The sequence below is a fragment of the Mauremys mutica genome, chromosome 4 (assembly GCF_020497125.1).
Source record: "Mauremys mutica isolate MM-2020 ecotype Southern chromosome 4, ASM2049712v1, whole genome shotgun sequence".
Taxonomy (NCBI): domain Eukaryota; kingdom Metazoa; phylum Chordata; order Testudines; family Geoemydidae; genus Mauremys; species Mauremys mutica.
The window spans coordinates 129,064,935-129,084,754 of record NC_059075.1 but is presented as its reverse complement, the minus strand read 5'-3'; the positions used below and the strand labels follow the sequence as shown (position 1 = coordinate 129,084,754).

Here is a 19,820-nt window from a genome sequence, read left to right as displayed (position 1 = left end):
TAGACAACACTCAGTTCCTACAGCTTGTGTCTGATTAAACACTTCGCAGAGGGGGGGGGCAGCCACTTCTTAAATCCCAGGGATGCCCCTTGACTTCTGGGGGAAGAGCCCTGAGTTCCATCTGAGCACAGGCCTCATTTTCCCTGCCAGCTCCCCAGCTCTCCATCCCCAGAGAGCCACTGATCGCCTGGCTCCTTTCCCGTCCCCCCCCGGGGAACCCCCCTGCTGTCACTTGTCACTCACCAGGACTTGCCCACAGATGGTCCCTGCGACAGCCACTTCCCGTTTATTAAGTTAACAAATAAACACCATGGCTGAGAGCAGACGGGCTCCATTGATTCACTGCGTCCCATGGGACCCATCATTTCTCTGCATTTTAATCTAGATTAGCCGGCGAGAAACCAGGGACTGGGCTAGCGATGGGCTTGCACTGCTTCAAACCAGAGTGTGCAGCCCGGGGGGCCAGAGGGAGAAGCACTGTCCAGCAGGGGGTGCTGTGCAGCCACCCACACCGCTCACCATGACAGAAGTGCCATCCTGGCAGCACTGGCTGGTCTCTGCCCCTCCTGGGCAATGCTGTCTTGGCTGGGGTGGGATGTCTCTGGCCTTGTCTCAGATCACACCACGCTGGCAGGACAGCACTGACCTCTGGAAGTCACGGTGGGCCAGACTCTCTCAAGAGCCCAGTCCCCAGCAGCGGGCTCCTTGGGCAAGTTTGCACAGCGAGGGAGAGGATGAATTCAGCAGATCAGCCGTTCGCTACAAATCCCAACCCCGGCACATCTGCTCCCTCCACAACTTTCAAGCCCTATCGGGTTCCTTTCCTGGTACGAATGAATTTGGCTCCGGTTCATCGCCCTAGAAGGAATGGGGCTAGATTATCAGCTAATTACAGAGAAGCCACATCCTCAGCTGGCCCAGCTCCATTGACGGCAATGGTGCAATGCTGATTTATGCCAGCAGGGACTCCTGTGCTCCTGACCCTCTAGTCTGACCTGCTGTTTAACCCAGGCTGGAGAATTTCAGCCCATTGTTCCTGCCTCAAGCCCCTGCCTTGTGGTTTTTGGAAGGAGCCATCCAGATGCAGCAGAATCCACCCCACTCAGAAAGTTGTTCTGATTGTTAATTTCCACCCCCCCCCCCCACATACACTAAGAACAGGTGCTGTATCTGAGCTAGATTTGACCCAGAGCACTTATTGCTGCTTTGAAACAGAGTGAGGCAGCCTCACTTTTGAACCCAGCCAGGGAAATTTACCACAAAAGGCACCAGATCTCCTTTTTATTGGGCTGATTAGAACAAAACACACGTGCAATTTTACTCAGCGGCCAGAAATGCCACCTGTCCTGGGTGAAGACAATGTGACAGGGGAGATCGACCCAGGGCTTACGTGGTGAGCCGGCCTCTTAGGGCACTGACCTTCTTTCTGTCCTGTGTTGGCACAGCCCTAGGCATCACGCGGGAGCTCCTAGGCACTAGGGTAATAGCAATAATAAATCATCGCGGGGCAAGCTGCCCATCCCAGCTCAGGGTCCAAGCCAAGGGCAGGCTCAGGCCATGGCTCCTGGGACAGGAAGGGATGCTGTGTCAGAGGAAGGGTGGGCTCGTGGTTAAGGCTCTGGCCAGGACTCAGATGTGGGGTCAGTTCCCATGTTGGCCACAGACTCCCCCTGTGACCTTCGGCCAGTCACCCCAGCGTTGGTTTGCAAAGGCTCATGTGACAATGAGAGGCGAGACTTCCCAGCACGTCACAGAGAGCGACATAAATAGTGAAAATCTCCCCCTTCCCCTCGCTGGGCCTCATCCCCCATCTGTAGCAGGTGCCTTGTCTAGATGGCAAGGGCCGGCTCTGGCTATGTACGTTCAGCCCCACGATTGGAAAGTGGCCACTCATTTGGCAGGCCTGACTGGAGACACCTGGGGGGCTGGTGTTCAGAGGGACGGGCACCCATGGCTCCCGCTGGCATTGGCTGGAGCTGCGGGTGCTCAGCACTGCTGGAAAGCAGGCCCCCAAGGGTCTCCGCTGGCCCCTCTGATCGAAGACCAGAGCACTGAAGGACAGAGCGGAGGAGCGCGATTGCAGTGCCAGGGATTTAATGACCCCTCCGGCGCAAACGTTACAGCTCTTGGGAGGGCAGGGGGCACACCCTGCCCACGCAGCACCAGACCCCCCTGTAGGAAATGTCCCCGGAGTTCAGGCCCTTGCCGCTCCTCCCCAAACAGCCCGGCGAGTCCTTCTCTGGCTCCCATCTGCCTGGTCCGGGGCAGAGAGCAACCAGTCAGGGCTGTGCGTGGGAGGAGATGGCGCTGTGTTTCCACGGTAACCCTCTCAAAGCCCACAAACGGGCAGCACCTCCCGGCTGGCACCGTTGGCGAGGGGGATCCTCGGCGGTATCTCACAGGCGGGGGCTGGAGATGGCCTCTGGGAGCCAGGCGTGCTGGGCCCAGGGGAGCTATGCAGGGACATGGCCAAGGCGTGTCAGCGGGTGGAACCGGCCTCCGCTCCCTCCGGGCTTTCCCTTCCCCTCAGCAGCTCGGCCGCAGCCTCTTCCATCACCACCATCTCCAGCTGGCAGGTGGCAGCCATCTCAGCTCTCATGGCTGTCACAAAGGATGGGTCGCGGGCCAGAGTGCCGAGGCCCCCGGAGAGCAGAGCCTGCAGCAGAAGAAAGGGATCAGCACAACCTGGCTGCTCGGGCTGTGGAGAAACCACCCCTGGGTGCAGTGCAGCTGCGCTTCCCAGCTTAGCACAAACCCGTGGAGCTGGGAACGTTCACACTCGGGAGCGAACCGGGCCTAGAGCAAAGTGTGAGGAGGCGCTCGGCAAATTCCCTGTATGCAGCTCCGCTGGTGCGCCTCAATCCCGACCTGCAGCCCCTGCTGTCCCAGCCCTGGGCCCCCCCCAGCTCCACCGGTGCCCCTCAATCCCGACCCACAGCCCCTGCTGTTCCAGCCCTGGGCTCCCTCCAGCTCGGCCGGTGCCCCTCAATCCCGACCCACAGCCCCTGCTGTTCCAGCCCTGGGCTCCCTCCAGCTCTGCCGGTGCCCCTCAGTCCCGACCCACAGCCCCTGCTGTCCCAGCCCTGGGCTCCCCTCAGCTCAGCCGGTGCCCCTCCATCCCGACCCACAGCCCCTGCTGTCCCAGCCCTGGGCTCCCTCCAGCTCTGCCGGTGCCCCTCAGTCCCGACCCACAGCCCCTGCTGTCCCAGCCCTGGGCTCCCCTCAGCTCAGCCGGTGCCCCTCCATCCCGACCCACAGCCCCTGCTGTCCCAGCCCTGGGCTCCCGCCAGCTCCACCGATGCCCCTCACTCCCGACCCGCAGCCCCTTCTATCCCAGCCCTGGGGCCCTGGGCTCCCCACTGGCTCCACCAGTCCCCCTCAATCCTGACCTGCAGCCCCCTGCTATCCCAGCTCTGGGCTCCCCTCACACATACAGCTCTGCTGGTGCTCCTCAATCCCAACCCACAGCTCCCTTCCTGCATCTATCCCACAGCTGGCTTTCTGTCTGACTTACCGCTGTGCCAGCACCACTACTGATCTCTGCTTTCACCCCATTCTGGTCCCTCCAGGTCCCCCCGTTGCCCTACTTTACCACCCCATGGATGACCTTCGAGCCCTCTAACCAGGTATGAGCTCTGCTCCCATCCCATCCGTAGGCTCAGGGCTGGCAACTCCCCCCATCCCATCCTGCCTCTGCCCCCTGGCCTCCCACTCCAGGAGCTGTGGCCTCTCGCCTCCTTTCATCGCTCCCCCAGGAACAGTCTCTCCAGCCCCACCCCAGCCAGTCCCCCTGCAGGGTGCTGCCCCACTGCTACCTCCTGGATGAGTAAGGTGGTGGCTGGGGAAGAGGCAGCAGCGTCTCCCTCCCCGTTCACGTCACTGCCACCATCCAGCTGGCACTCGGAGCTCAGCTCCGCTCCCCGCTCCTGGGCAGCAGCCTCCTCTCTGGGCAGCTGGGCAGAGAAGGAGCCAAGAGTCACATTCTGAACGTGCTGCAACAGCCTCGATGGGTGGGCGAGGTGGGGGCTGGTCCCTGGAATCGCCCAGGGGCCACCCCCCAGGCTTGCAGAGCAGCTCGGATCCCTCTCGCCTGCCGTGGCATCCGCTAGCCGCCCGGTGGCACCCCTTTGGAGGAAGAGCGCAGCCTCTTCCGGGGCAACGACTTGGCACTTGGACAGCGCTACCTGCACCTGCCCTGCTCCCCGCCAGGCTCCAGGAACAGCCGGGCGCCCCGGTTAGTTTAAGGAGATGTGGCAATTGTTGGCGATGGTACAGAACCCGAGGGCCTGTCCAGCAACAGCTGCCTGGCTGGGCACTAGAGCAGGGACCAAGCTCTGAGCTCCAGGACACTGCCCAGTCGCTTGAACTCGGCTCCTGTAGAGTCAATGGCCAACTCCCCCAGGCTAGCAACAGCCCCCTGTCCATAGCCCCAGGGGCCTTCTCCTTTCCTCTGGAGCGCAGGGCAGAAGAGGACAGGGGAATGGGCAGAGGAGCGTTATCTTCTTACATAGCGGAGCCGTGATTACCTGGATATAACAAGGCACGGCCCCCGCCTCCCAGTCCTCCATTCCTCAGTACGCCCATCCCCACTCCTGGCCACCGGTGGCCCTGGCAGAGGCTAAAGCCCTGTGGGCCATTCCAGTTGCCATTGGGAAGAGGGCAGGGGTGCCGGAAATGGGTCTCTTTGTGCCCGAGCCATTCGGGGGGCTTGTGGCTGGACACTGGGATGCCCCCAGCTCCCCCCAGCCCCGTGGCCGCGTCTCTGCTGCGGATAGGCCAGGAACGCAGGCTCCGTCCTGCTTCCCAGGGGCCAACCAGGCTGGGGTGGACATAGCGCACAAGGCAGATGCCAAGCTGGGATCTCCTGCTAGCTGGACCCAAGGGACCCAGTGCTTCCAGTGCACAGTTGTCTTGGCCAGCCCAAAGTGGGAGGGGGACTAGCCCCCCCCAGATGAGCCACATGATATCCCAGCGCCATTTACCTGCAGCCCCCACCCCGGGCATCCGCCGACACTGGCTGCCCGCTTCCTGTCCAGCTGCCGCTGCCGCTTCTCCAGGCGGAAGGAGCGGTTGTGGCCTGAGGGGAAGGGAAGGGGGGTGTCATGTTCGGAGCCCACGGGAAAGACACTGCTGTGGCCCTGAGGCATGTAGGGGGGCAGCTGGGAAGGGGTTGACTAGTGCGGGGGCTGGGGAAGCAGAGCCCTAGTGCACTTGGAGGTCCTGTGCACATGCCCCAGCCAGCCCTGGGCCAGCCCCCTCCCCTGGCAACCCCCCGAGAGGGGCAGAGGGAACCGGATGCGCCCCTAGCTCACAGGGAAGAGCTGAGCATGTGGCTTCCCTTGGCCTTACACCCAGCCCACCCCTGCCCCCAGCAAGGCCTGCACATGGGGATGGGAAAACGGAGATCCTGGATGACCCCTCCTGGAAACCACCATGACCTCCTGTCTCTGCCGGCTGAGAGGGGACTCGGCCTGCAGCACCCCAGGAAATTCAGCCTCCTGCTTCACCTCCCCTTGAGGGCCATGGCGCCCTGGGGAAAGGACCCCCCCACTCCCAGAACTGACACCCCCAGGGAAGAAGGGTATCTGCATTCGCTGCTGCAGGGAATTCCAGTGTTGGCTTCTCTTTCTATTGCTTAGCTCATCCTTAGGGCCATGAAGAAACAGCCCCTGCTCCCTGATAAAAGGGGGCTCCCCGGCAGCCTTGGTGAAAAATGGAGTCCCACCCCCACATAAAATGGGGCCCCTCCCTTCCACGCCTTATGGGTTCCCCCCAATAAAAGGGGGGCCTCCCTCCCAACCCTCTGACAAAAGAGGGTCCATCCACCAGGCCACTTGGTGAAACATGGGGTCCCACCCTATGCCCATTTGGCAAGCTGGGAGTTTCCCCAGGCCATGACACTGCCCCACGAGGACACCCCTCCCGTTAAGGCCAGGAAATGCCTGGTGTGATGATGCTGAAGGTACTGACCCAGGGCAGAGTACGGCCGTGGCTGGCAGGATGCTGGCAACTTCCTCTCCCCCCGCAGCTCGTCCTCGTACTGCACCCTGTCAGGGACAGGAAAGAGCGTCAGGCTGGCACAGGGACCACCCCCCAGCCACCCCTCCAAGGGCTTCTTTTCACAAGCGTCAGTCACCATGCCAGACCCTCACTGCCTCCTGCCCTCTGTCCACCACAGCTTCCCCCTCTACCATCCCTCCTCTACTTCAGCACCACTGGGCTCATCCCCCCCCCCTCCTCTACCCTCCCTCCTCTACTTCAGCACCACTGGGCTCATCCCCCCCCCTCCTCTACCCTCCCTCCCCTTCTTCAGCACCACTGGGCTCATCCCCTCCCTCGTCTACCCTCCCTCCCCTATTTCAGCACCTCTGGGCTCCTCCCCTCCCTCCTCTACCCTCCCTCCCCTATTTCAGCACCACTGGGCTCATCCCCTCCCTCCCCTCCCCTCCCTCCCCTTCTTCAGCACCACTGGGCTCATCCCCTCCCCCTCCTCTCCCCTCCCTCCCCTTCTTCAGCACCTCTGGGCTCATCCCCTCCCTCCTCTACCCTCCCTCCCCTCCCCTCCCTCCTCTACTTCAGCACCACTGGGCTCATCCCCTTCCTCCTCTACCCTCCCTCCTCTACTTCAGCACCACTGGGCTCATCCCCCCCCCTCCTCTACCCTCCCTCCCCTTCTTCAGCACCACTGGGCTCATCCCCCCCCCTCCTCTACCCTCTCTCCCCTTCTTCAGCACCTCTGGGCTCATCCTCTCCCTCCTCTACCCTCCCTCCCCTATTTCAGCGCCTCTGGGCTCATCCCCCCCCTCTCCTCTACCCTCTCTCCCCTTCTTCAGCACCTCTGGGCTCCCCCCCCCCTCTACCCTCCCTCCCCTATTTCAGCACCTCTGGGCTCCTCCCCTCCCTCCTCTACCCTCCCTCCCCTATTTCAGCACCTCTGGGCTCCTCCCCTCCCTCCTCTACCCTCCCTCCCCTTCTTCAGCACCTCTGGGCTCCTCCCCTCCCTCCTCTACCCTCCCTCCTCTACTTCAGCACCACTGGGCTCATCCCCTCCCTCCTCTACCCTCCCTCCTCTTCTTCAGCACCTCTGGGATCATCTCCTCCCTCCTCTACCCTCCCTCCTCTTCTTCAGCACCTCTGGGATCATCTCCTCCCCCCCCATAATCACCCCCACCCAATCATATTAATAAAAACTGCACAAACACCACTTGTATTAGAAAGAGAACCAATGCCTGGACAGACAGACACTCTAGATACTGGATGGATGGATGGATGGATGGATCGATCGATGTGTAAGATGGACAGATGGATGGATACATGATAGAAGGGTCTGTCTCGGGATAGATAGATAGATAGATAGATAGATAGATAGATAGATAGATAGATAGATAGATAGATAGATAGATGAGGTGAATGGGGACAGACAGACAGGAGGAAAGCATCACTAAGTGTGAAGAAGGAGAGGTGACTTACCCTGGGTTCTTTTGGCACCTTAGAGACTAACAAATTTATTTGGGCATAAGCTTTCGTGGGCTAGAACCCACTTCATCAGATGCATGGAGTGAAAAAAAGTAGGCAGATATAAATATACAGCACATGAAAAGATGGGAGTTGCCTTACCAAGTGAGGGGTCAGTGCTAACGAGGCCAATTTAGTTAGGGTGGATGTGGCCCATTCCCAACCACTGAGGAGGTGAATATCAACAGGGGTGAACACAGACTAACACGGCTACCCCTCTGAAACCTGGGTTCTTTGAGATGTTCTGGCTCGACGGGTGCTCCACCACAGGATGTGCATGCGGAGACTGCAGTCGTGCTGGCAGGCCTGCACAGAGTCACACCTTGTACTCTGAAGGATGGAAATGGGGCGACGTATCCGCAGCGGAGGGGAAGGAGGCCGGGAAGGTGGAGCACCATAGGAATGAAGCATCTCGAAGAACTCAAGTTATGTAAGGTAAGTCACCGTCCCTTCTTCATCGAGCATATATCCCTGTGGCACCCCACCGAAGGGCACTCCAGAGCAGTAACTCTGAGAGGAGGGGTATGCCACAGAGGTGAGTCAAGGACTGTTTGGAGAACGATATCACCAAAGGCAGCATCCTCTCTGGAAGCAGGTGACATGGGACATGCTTGGCACAGGGCTGGCAGAAGACCAAGTCACAGTCCTGCAGATTTCTGCTATGAGAACGTACTGGATGTGGACTGAGCTCCAGTAGAATGTGCTGTCACCGTGGGGGGATGGGGACGCACCCCCGTTCTGTCATAACAGGTTAAAAAACAACCTGCAACACAGAGACAACCCCTGTATGGACTAGGAACAGGTTGGCCCTTCATTCATTCTGCTAGCAACACAAATAGCCTGGGAGAGGCCCTCAAGGACCTAGTCCTGTCCACAGAGAAGGCAAGGGCCCGTCGAACATCCAGCGAATGAAGGCTTGAGACCTCTCTGGAGGCCTGAGGATGTGGGTAGAACACTGGTAGGTGAATCTCCTGGTTAATGTGATCTTCCAAGGAGACCTTAGGAAGAAAATAGGGCTGGGGACACAGTAGAACCTTGTCCTTATGAAAGGGTGGGATACGGAGTGTCAGCCAGGAGTGCCCCCCACTCTCCAATTCATCTTGTTGAAGTAATGATGCCCAGGAATGAAATTTTGAAGATGATATGGAGGAGTGAGCAGGTGGCCGTTGGTTCAAAGGAGACTTTCATTGGAGCATTAAGAAGCAGGTTGAGGTCCCAGCGGGTCCCAAACAGGAGTATAGAGCCTGGAGGAATCTGGCCGTGACAAAACTGAGAAGCCCTGGATGGGTGACTGGAAACTGTGAGAGCAGCCACCAGCACTCTAACAAAGCTCACGGAGAGACCCTGTATCTTTAATTCCTGCTGGTGGTCAAGTATTTTGGAAAGGGGAACTTCTAGGGCTTGGGAAGAAGAAAGAGAGCATCAAGAGCGAAAGTGTTTCCATTCCAGAGATAAGTCTTGCCGGTACTGGGCTATCTGCCAAATGAACTGACTGAACTGCAGCCAAATGAGTTAACTCCATGATCGAGGGAGCCATTCGGGAGCCATGCTCTGGGGTTCAGAGAGGACGCATCTGTCATAAGGATCTTTGATGGTGTGCGATGCAAGAATGGGGTTCCCATACAGACCCTCTGTGATGCAGTAAGGAGAGGGTGGATTGACCTGGGAATGTCATTTAGTTTTACTGGGACTGTCTGCATGGGGGATGGGTGAGCAGGGGATGACTTTAGGTGAGGGACGAGCCTGTAACCTGAGCCAGGAAGGGGGGTGGGGCGAGTCCACACCTTTGCCCAGGAAACGACAAAGAGAGAGGGGGAGAGAAGGAGCGGGAGAGAGCCTGCTGGAGGCGTTTTTGGTTTCAGTTTTGGGCTGGGTGGGAAGAGGCAGGGAACCCCAAGTCTGGGGTCTAAGATCATTGCCCCCCAGAGGGACCTGGCTGAGGGGTCCTGGTTGTACCTACAAGCCCTGCTTGGGACTGTGTTCCTGTCGTCTAATAAACCTTCTGTTTTACTGGCTGGCTGAGTCATGGTGAATCGCAGGAAGTGGAGGGTGCAGGGCCCTGACTCTCCCACACTCCGTGACATCCTCTGTGGGCCTTTCTGTCATGTAAGGGGATCCAACACCTTCTGAGGCACTGTAACCCCTTTGGTCAGGTGGTGTCTGTCTGGGATATTTACTGTTCTAAACCACATCCTGGAGACATCTGAGATGGAGTCTCACATAGGAAGTCATGAACGTGCAGGAGGATGTGTCCCAAGAGTGGAAGACGAGCCCTCATGGTTGTTTATGGGCTGAACTGTAGCACCAAGATTAGGCCAGGTAGGGTGGAAGATGTCTCCCAGAATAGATAGGCTTTTGCTGTTGTGGGCTCGCGGGTGGCTCCTGTGCAGTTTATCCTTTACATTGGAGTTAGTATCAGGGGGTAGCCGTGTTAGTCTGTATCCGCAAAACAACAAGGAGTCCAGTGGCACCTTAAAGAGTAACAGATTTATTTGGGCAGAAGCTTTCGTGGGTAAAAATCCTCACTTCTTCAGATGCATGGGAGTTAGTATTGATTTGTTGTGATTGATGTGAAGTCCTAGTTAACACCTTGGCCACGGCTGGTTGGACCTCTTGGAGTGATAAACCCCTGATCAACCAGGTGTCCAAATATGGGAATACCGAGACCCCCCATTGACAGAGACCAGCTGCTACTGCCAAGAGGAACTTCGTAAACACCCTCAGCGCTGTGGAGAGTCCGGAGGGGAGAACTTGATGTTGATCGTGGTCTGTTCCGATTAAAAAGCAAAGCAAACACTTGCGTGATGGGCGTCCTGTAGGTCGTGGGTGATGAGCCCGTGTCCTGGATCCAACAATGGGAGAATGGGAGCGAGTGTCACCATGCTGAACTGTTGTGCTAGAACTTAGTTGCTCAAGTTTCTGAGGTCAAGAATTGGCCTCCCGCCTCCATCTCTCGTGGGAACTAGGAAGTAGTTGGAATAGAATCCTTTCCTGATGAATGCTGTTGGAACCAGCTTGATTGCCCCCCGGAGGAGGAAGGATGGGATCTCCATGACGCTGGACTGAAATTGGTCTCATTGGTCTCATGGCAGATGTTCAATGAAGTGTGTACGTTCTGAGTATGTGGTAAAGTCCCATTTCACCACCCAGGCCCGAAATTGCCACAACAGAATTGAAGACCAGCTGGTGAGTAGCTCTTTCTGCCCCGTACGTCCAGTCTCTTGGATCCATTGTCTATTGGAGAGGGTCTAGATCGAGTCTGATGGCTCCTTTCATTGGCTGCTAAGGAATTAGTGTGAGGGTGGGAAAAGAAGTACTCCCTCCCCTTTGGTGGGATGTAGTACTTCTTATCAGATCTCTTTCAGGTGGGTGGAATTGTGCTGGGGATAGCAATGCCTCATTAATGGGCAGAGCAATCTTTCCTTAGGGATTGATATTCACCACAGACCGTTATGACTCCTGGACTTCCTCTAACGGGATTTGGAGAGAGTCTGCCAGCCTCTTCATGAGCTCCTGGAATGTTTCAAACTCATCGGCAGAGGAGGGCAGGGATGGCGTTACCGCCTCGACCACAGATGAAGAGGACTCAGCTGAAGGAGGTGATACCTCCTCAGGTGGAGGCTCTGACTCCTACATAAGAACATAAGAACATAAGAAAGGCCGTACCGGGTCAGACCAAAGGTCCATCTAGCCCAGTATCTGTCTACCGACAGTGGCCAATGCCAGGTGCCCCTGAGGGAGTGAACCTAACAGGCAATGATCAAGTGATCTCTCTCCTGCCATCCATCTCCATCCTCTGACGAACAGAGGCTAGGGACACCATTCTTACCCATCCTGGCTAATAGCCATTTATGGACTTAGCCACCATGAATTTATCCAGTCCCCTTTTAAACAAACTCCTGCTGTGTATCGTCCGGTACTGAAGAAGTGCATGGTACCAGGAGATGGACAGCTGCTTGCCATGGATGGAATGGGACCAGTGGGAGCCTGTAATCTCTTCTTGGCATCCTGTGGAACTGGTTGCCAAAATGGCCTCCAGGACTCCCATTGATGGGGGGAAGGAACAGGGAGAGTGTCCCCAATGACAGTTATCGTCTCTGGGTCTGTGAGGCCTGGCGGGTTCTCTAGGGTCCTCCTTGGTACAGGGACCCCTGGCAGCTGGATGGTATGGCACCAGGAAGGATTCCTGTACTGAGACCTGAGAGGCTACCTGATGGCTCAGGTAATGTGGCGGGTGCTGATTGCTGGAGCCTTGGGTGGGTTTTGGCCTGCAGATGCCTGGGCTGTACCGGTGAGGAGGCTCTGACGGATCCCATTGCAATGGAGTCAGGCTCATCCGAAATGATGAGCTCTTCAGATAACTGAAACCTGGAAGGAGCTGGAGGGCGCTGACAGCCAGAGGTGAAAATGTGGACCTTGAGATGGAGACTGCTGCAGTACTGAGGTGGACGCAGGGTCCTGTCTCACTTCAGAGCCGGGGTCAGAAGCCGATGCCAAGGGATGTGTGGTAGCCCCATGTGGATTATGGTGCCATGGAGGATCAGGTACATGGTACCGACACCTCGATACTGGACTCAGTCGGAGCCTCTACAGTAACCCTTAATGGACACGAGGGCTCCCGAGAGTGGGTCTTATGAGGTGATCTACCCCTTTTCTCCCTGTCTCTGCATGGAGAGGATTGCTTTCTCCTCTTCGAAGGCTTCGTCTCCGTGGTCCCAGCTGAGGCTGGGCTGATGCCTGAAGGAGCTGGTGCTAATGCCTGGGGGGAAGTGGATCACTCCAGAGCTAGAGCACATCCCATTAACAGGACTGCTAGTCTCGTCTCCCTGTTGTTTTTGGGCCTGCCCCTAAACACCAGACAGACCGCACACTTTGAGGGGACGGGGGAGTTCCCCAAACACCGCAGGCAACTCCAGTGTCCGTCACTGCGGGGAAAAGACCTGTGGCAAATCTGGCAGGGCTTAGCCCTTGGGGTCAGGGGCGGCTCCAGGCCCCAGCATGCCAAGCGCGTGCTTGGGGCGGCAAGCTGTGGGGGGCGCTCTGCCGGCGCCGCAAGGGTGGCAGGCAGGCTGCCTCCGGCGGTTTGCCTGCGGAGGGTCCGCTGGTCCCGCGGCTTCGGCGGACCTCCCGCAGGCGACCCTCCGCAGCCAAACCGCCGGAGGCAGCCTGCCTGCTGTGCTTGGGGCAGCAAAATCCCTAGAGCCGCCCCTGCTTTGGGTGTTAGGCACAACAGATTGATCGGCACAAAGAAAGGTCCAGGAGTAGACGGGGAACCCCCTCTCCCAGAGCACAGAAACATGCCAGATGAAATACAAATGAAAATAAATTATCGGGCCGGAAAACAAATGAGAAATGAAAATACGTGAGAAAAGTCTTTCCCGAGGTGGGTGAAAGATAGGAAGCAGAACACAGCTACCCGCCGAAAACTCGGTCTTGAGCCACAGGTGGCTGAGAAGGAGCTGCGTGGTGGTGGGCTCTCGCCTCCCTGTATCCCGTCTCTCGGAGCCGTCACAGGCCCACCAGCACCACGTCGCAGGCTCCAGTCCAGGGCGCACACATCCTATGGTGGAGCACCCACCGGGACGGATAGCAGAAGGACTCATGAGTGCAACCTCGTTATGTTTGTGGGGTAACCCTTGTCCCCTCATTTCGCCGCTCTCCTGTGTTGTTTTGTCCAGGTGTCCGGCCCCAGGCTAGCACAGTGCTGCAGTCTATCGCCCCCTGCTGGCTGGACCATGCAAAGACATTCCTGGGTCTGCTGCTGCTGAGATACAGGCCTTAAAGCAGTAGCAGCTGATGCATTCAGATCCAAGGTTCCCCTCCTCAACCAACCCCTGCTGATGACCCTGCCAGGGGCATGTCATGCTTCAATTACAAGAGCTCTGGGCGGTGGCTGTGTCTTTTCTGCACTCTCTGGAGCTGTCTAACTACATAACATCACCGCTAGGGCCAGAGGGAGTGAAGAAGGGTTTGGGAAACCGAAAGCCACGTACAGATGGGCACAGCTGGGCTCAGGCCAAAGGAGTCACGCTGCTTATGCCAGCGCTGGGGCCAGCCCTAGGTCCTTGCAGTGTCCATATGGATAACAGTCACAGGGCAGCCCCGGAGGGGCAGTCTGCCAGCAGGCGCCATTCAGTGCACCTACAGCTGTCCAGGGCTTCACAAAAGCTGCACATCTTCACAAAAGCTGGGGGAGGGATAGCTCGGTGGTTTGAGCATTGGCTTGCTACAGCCAGGGTTATGAGTTCAATTCTTGAGGGGGCCACTTAGGGATCTGGGGCAAAATTAGTTCTTGGTCCTGCTAGTGAAGGCAGGGGGCTGGACTTGATGACCCTTTGGGGTCCCTTCCAGTTCTAGGAGACAGGTATCTCTCCATTATAAAAAAACCAAAAAACATCTGCTCACAGAACTAGTCTCAGTGACCAGAGCTTTAGCCTGGGCGCCTGAAATCACACAGCCTGATTCGTAGTGGTGCTGAGCCCCTCCCCTCCCCTCCCCTCCCTCTGGTGTCAGAGCAGCTCTGCTCACTGCTGCTCTAAATCGGTCTCTGCTCTGTTGGAGACCCTAAAGTGCCCCACCAATAATCTGGGGCCAGATCTTCCTCTGGGGTAAAACAGCCTGGTAGCTACACCGTGCCTGTTGCTGGGATTAGTCTGACAGCTGGTGTAAACAGGATCTGCATCGGCTGTACTGAGATAGCCGATTTCAAAGGCACTGTGCTCCCACTTTTTTAAGAGGCACTGTATTCTCCTTAACCCTGCATGTGCCCTATGGGAAGCACAGTGTAGAACAGCGGTTCTCAACCCGTGGCCTGCGGACTACATGCAGCCCAATTAGTACACAGCTGTGGCCCACTCAGCTGTGTGATAGAGGCCGCAAGGCGGGCCCTGGGACCAGGCAGCCGGCTGCCGCCTGCCCTGCCATGCAGTGGGTTCTGGGTCCAGGCAACCAGCTGCCGCGTGGCAGGGTCCAGGCAGATGGCTGCCACTGGGCCCTGTACAGTGGGGTCCTGGCAGGGTCTGGAGTCAGGGTCCTGGCTGCCCCCCAGCCCTGCACAGTGGGGGGTGGCTCGGGGTTCCCACACAGAGGGGGGTCAGGGTTAGGGGTCCCCACACAGCAGCATCCAGGTTGGGGTCCCTGCCCCACACCCCACATCCAGTTCTCTGCTTCTGCCCCCACTCTGTGGAGGGGTCTGTGGGTGGGGGACACTGAGCATAGGGGTTTGTGGGGGGGTTAGATGGGGGGCCCTGTGGTTCTTAGCCTGTGGCCCAGGTAACACTTTGTGGGCCGCACATGCAGGTTGAGAACTACTGGTGAAGGGGTGAAGCTGCCTGTCCATGGGGAGGCGTGTGCCATGCTCTGTAAACGAGACCTGGGCAATGCAGGCATCTGTTTTTGCCTGAGACTTGAAGGCAGAAACTGCACCCTCCCATGGTTAAAGGGGAGTGAGGTGGCCCGTGTCTGGCCCAACCTACACAAGAGTAAACATATGCACAGGTGCACACTCACATGTGCACGCACGCACAAGCACCCACAGCTGCACCCGGGCACACACGCTCACAGTCCCCGAGCACCGAGCTTCCCCCTGCTCCCCAAGTCACAGCAGCCGCACAGTCGGGTTCCTCGTTATGGAGACTGTGCCGTTTATACAGACAGCACATTCCCTTGTGACCCCCTCTGCCACTCGCCCTGGGGGGCTGTCTCCGACCGCCGAGCATTACCGTGCGGCTGTGTTGCTGTTGTTGGCGTTGGTGTTTCTGTCTGGGGGGAAGTCATCGAGGAAGACAGGAGAGTCCAAGTCTTCGCTCCCCACTTCGGTGAACTGCAGGGGTCTCTGGCTGGTCACATGGGGCTGCAGGGGGCTGTTCCGCTCCAGGAAGGAATCAACATGACCGAACAAGCCACCCGTCCTCTGGAACCAAGAGGGAAGAGGTGAGAGCGGATCTTGACAGTGGCGCTTCTCGAGGCTTCTCTGCCCAATGGTCCGGATGGGTTTGGACACATGGCGAGCCAGCAAAGGCCTGTTATGGTGGCTGAATTAAGATCATGCACAGCAGGGCAGCAGTAATAACAGTCCCAGTTCTTACAGAGCTGTTCTCAAAGCACTTTATAAACAGGGGGCTCAGCTCCTCACTTCACAGGGGGGAAACTGAGGCACAGAGCAGGGACGTGACTTGCCTTAGGTCACCCAGCAGGTCTATGGCAGAGCTGGGAATAGAACCCAGGTCTCCTGAGTTGCAGCCCAGTCCCAGCCCATCCACTAGGCAGCACTGCCTCTCCTACCAGATAAACCCTCCCATACTCACAGGCAGCTCTGAATGCAAGGGATTCCCTGAGGAGTGAGACTGGGCAGGACACTGTCACAGACTGCTGGCGACCTGGGTTGCCATGGTTATCATTACAACACAGCCAATTGGAAGCTCCCAGCATAGTGAGCGCAGAGGGAATTTCTGTCTGCAATGTTGGGTCTGTGACACATAGTTGTGCACCTGGCAGAGGTGCCAATATGCACTAGCCAGTCCATCCCAGGAACGAGCACTCTTCCATCACGTTAACTGGTTAATATCCCACTCTGCGGTCCGGGGAGCGGGTCATTACCATTATCCCCATTGTACAGGGGAGGGGAAGGGACAGCCACGGAGATAACACCAGTGCTGGGATTAGAACCCAGAGATCCCTGAGCTCAGGTCACCAGCCCGCAGCTCCACCTAACACAGGGGTGGGCAAACTACGGCCTGGAGGCCGGATCTGGCCCACCAGCTGCTTTAATCCGGCCCTCAAGTTCCCGCTGGGGAGCGGGGTCTGGGGCTTGCCCCACTCCAGACAGGGATCAGGGTCAGGGGCTGCTCCACACGGACTATACATAAGGGCAGCCAGGGGACTCTGCTCCACACGCTGCCTCTGCCCCAAGCACCGCCCCCGCAGCTCCCATTGGTCAGGAACCACGGCCAATGGGAGCTGCAGGGGTGGCGCCTGCAGATGGGGCTGGTCGCACCTCCACATAGGAGCCAGAGAGGGGACATGCCGCTGCTTCTGGGAGCTGCTTGAGGTAAGTGCCGCCTGAAGCCTGCACCTCTAAGCCCCCCCTCCATGCCCCAACCCCCTGCCCCAGCCCTGATACCCCTTCCACGCTCCGAACCCTCAGTCCCAGCCCAGAGCACCCTCCTACACCCCAAACCCCTCATTCCCAGCCCCACCCCAGAGCCCGCACTCCCAGCCAGAGCTCTCAACCCCCCTGCACCCCACCCCCCTGACCCAGCCCGGAGCCCCCTCCCACACCCTGAACTCCTCATTTCTGGCCCCACCCCAGAGCCTGCACCCCCAACCAGAGCCCTCACCTCATCCGACATCCGAACCCCAATTTCATGAGCATTCAGGGCCTGCCATACAATTCTATACCCAGATGTGGCCCTCAGGCCAAAAACTTTGCCCACCCCTGACCTAACACCTGGGAACAGAGGAGACGGTGACCCGGGACCCACTTAGCCAGTCGGTGACGTGGTTTTCTGTGACTGACACTCTCCTCTGTGATCAGGCCCATCTCCACAGACTGTGGCATCTCCCGTGCTGGTGGCTTTGTGCCCCCTAGCCGGCTCACGTGCTCACACAGAGCTCCGTCCTGCCCAAGCGTTTGGCACCAAGCGGCCATGACAATATGACTATGATCTCGGGCATCATCACTCACCCCTGGCACCTGCTGTCTGGCCCCTACCCTGTCTGCAGCAGTCACCTCTCAGTGTGCTAGGCTCCACATGGGACACAGACAGTGGGGCTGGTAAGTGTGGGGTTAGACAGTGGTACCTCCCACTGTGCTCACCCTGTATATCCCTTCCTCAATCGCTGCCTCCATCATGGCCCTCTCCAGCTCCTCCTCGGCGGTCAAGTCTCCAGAGATCGCTCGGTGGATCTCGGGCGCGGCTTCCTCTTCAATGCTTCTCAGGCCGGCCTGGTGGGACAGAGAGAGATGGGGAGGTCACTCACGGGGCTGCTGGTGGCAGGGCGAGATTTTCCTCACTGGGCAAGGGGAGAGGGAGACTCAGCAAAGCCCAGTGGCCTGGCAGCTCCAGCTTCCTTCCCCGAACCCTCAGCCCTGGCCCCGCAACTGCCTTCACTGAGCCCAGACTGCCCTGCCTACTTCCCAAAGGGGGCGCTCTGGTGCCTGCTGGTTCAGCAGCCTCTCCCACGGCGCTAGCTCTGTGCACTGGGTGTGGAGGAAAGGGGGACTTCACACAATGGGGCTGGAGGAGGGTAAACGGGCCAAGCCAGGGGATGGCTCTCTAGGGCAGAGGCATCTCTGCCCCTCTCGCAGGGCCATGGGGGCTGGCACATCTCACCTTGCACATGTTGGAATTGGATTTGACACCCAGGGACAGATGATCCTACACCCCGGAGGGAGGCCATGGGAATCCTGAGACATGGCTGCATTCCAGGTTGGACGAGAGAAATGCCCCCATCTCCCCAGGGGAGGAGTCCTCTGTGCTCGGGACATGCCCCTCAGGACCTCTGACGCAGGGAGACTGGACTCCAGTTTGAAACTCTTGTGTGGGGCTGTTTGTTCCATCAGCCAGAAGGGGGCAGGGAGCGACACGAGCCTCAGACCTTCCCCTTGTCCCTGCCTCTTTGTCCCCATTTCATGGGTGGAGAAACCAATGCAGACAGGAGAGAACTGACTTGCCCATGGCTACACGAGTCAGTGGCAGAGCGGGGAAAGAACCCAGGAATCCTGCTGCTCACCTCCGTGCTTACTCCTCTAGAGCTTGCTGTCTGTAGAGACTGAGCCTCGGCTGTCGTGGAAGGAGCAGGGCTGCAGGAAGGGTGGTGCGGGGGCACCAGCTCTGAGATTCCATCATGGGAAGCCCTTGAAAGCCCAGAGCTCAGTTAAGGCCCCAGTCCAAGCTGTGTGCAGCAGAGACCGACTGCCAGACTCTGAGCAGGCAACCTCCAAGCGCTCCCTTAGGCCGGGCCAGCCTCCTCCGCTTCAGGACTGTTCCTCTTAACATGGGGTCCCCTCACTTACACATTGAGACCTGTTCGGGGTCATCCACGGGCTCTCCCATGCAATGTACCCTTTGTGCAGCCCCATTTCCAGTGTTCTAAGGGACACTTAGACCACTTCCACCCATAGACCATTTCCCTGTCTCCATTTCCCTTTGTTCAGCTCCGTCCCAGTGCTTCCTCTCCAGCCACCCTCGAGAATTCCTCTGCCAGCCTTGTACCGACACCTTCAAATACTTAGGCCTGCTTCCCACCTTGCCTGGCATATAACAACACCACCACCTAGCTCCAGTGTAGCACTTTTCACGAGGAGATCTCAATGTGCTTTACCACAGAGGTCAGTGTCCCTATCCCAATTCTGGGGAAACTGAGGCACAGAGAGGGGAAATGACTTGCCCACCAGCGCTGGTGGCCGAGCCCAGGTCTCCTGAGTCCCATGCCAGTGCTCTATCCACTAGGCAATTCTGCCTCCTGAGGCCTGCCCTGCCCTTGTGCAGGAGGGACAAGCTGGCTCCTTTATCCAGGCAAGAGGAGCGGCTGGGATCCCCAGACCTGTTTGCACTGACCTGGATAGCAATGGTGTTCTTTTTGGGCCGATACCCATAATACTCCTCCTGGCGCTTCATGAACTTCCTAAAGTGCTCCTGGATGAGGAAGGTCGCATAGAACTTGCCCACGGTCACCTCATCCTCTAGAGGGGAGAAAGCCAAGTGAGGCCATTAACCCTGCCCAGCGGCTATACCAGCCCCCATCCGAGCAGTGTGGGGCAGCAGGCGGTGGGGGGGGCGGGGAAAGGCAGAGGGTGCCGGGGAGAAATAAGCCAGAGAGCATGGCAAACAGACCGCCCATGGGAAGACGCACCTCCAATTGGTGGAATGACCTGGTCCAAGAGTTTCATGCTAGTTCTCTTCCAGATCTTCTTGATAATGGCCCTCAGCTCCTCATTGGCCTGCTCAAAGTTACCTGTGGGGAAACAAACCACTGATCCTTTCGTTCCGCCCCGAGGGAACACCGCACACAGCCAATGGCTAAAGGAAAAGCCAAGACGCAGTGGGTGAAATCCATCCTGTCAGCGGTCACCCGCGCAAAGGCCCATCCATGTTTTCTAGAGCACTCAGGGTTCCGCTCGCAGCTGCGTCTGTGTTCCCACCACTTGCGTTAGGTTCATTCAGAAAAAAAACACTGTCTCGTGTTATTCTGACTTTGTGGTTCTGTCCTGGCACGGTGCCTGAAGAGTGGGAGGCAGCAGGATGGGATGACACACCCTGGCCTTGTTGAAATTGGGACAATCCTAGAAAAATGGGAGGGGT

General features: G+C 58.0%; 1 protein-coding gene across 3 annotated transcripts in view; it reads right to left on the bottom strand.

The window, feature by feature from the left end:
* Positions 1–1,265: 1,265 nt before the first annotated feature.
* The window catches only part of CACNA1S (calcium voltage-gated channel subunit alpha1 S), a 120,259-nt gene continuing 101,704 nt past the window's right edge, over positions 1,266–19,820 (bottom strand). For all 3 annotated transcript variants that reach the window (XM_045014196.1, XM_045014197.1, XM_045014198.1), the window contains 8 exons: positions 19,372–19,473; positions 19,077–19,201; positions 17,333–17,461; positions 15,237–15,427; positions 5,971–6,047; positions 4,983–5,077; positions 3,816–3,953; positions 1,266–2,656 (listed from right to left, as the gene is read on the bottom strand). In XM_045014196.1, coding sequence (XP_044870131.1) covers positions 2,480–2,656; positions 3,816–3,953; positions 4,983–5,077; positions 5,971–6,047; positions 15,237–15,427; positions 17,333–17,461; positions 19,077–19,201; positions 19,372–19,473 — 1,034 coding nt within the window. In that variant the 3' untranslated portion in view covers positions 1,266–2,479. The remainder of the gene's footprint in view (positions 2,657–3,815; positions 3,954–4,982; positions 5,078–5,970; positions 6,048–15,236; positions 15,428–17,332; positions 17,462–19,076; positions 19,202–19,371; positions 19,474–19,820) is intronic.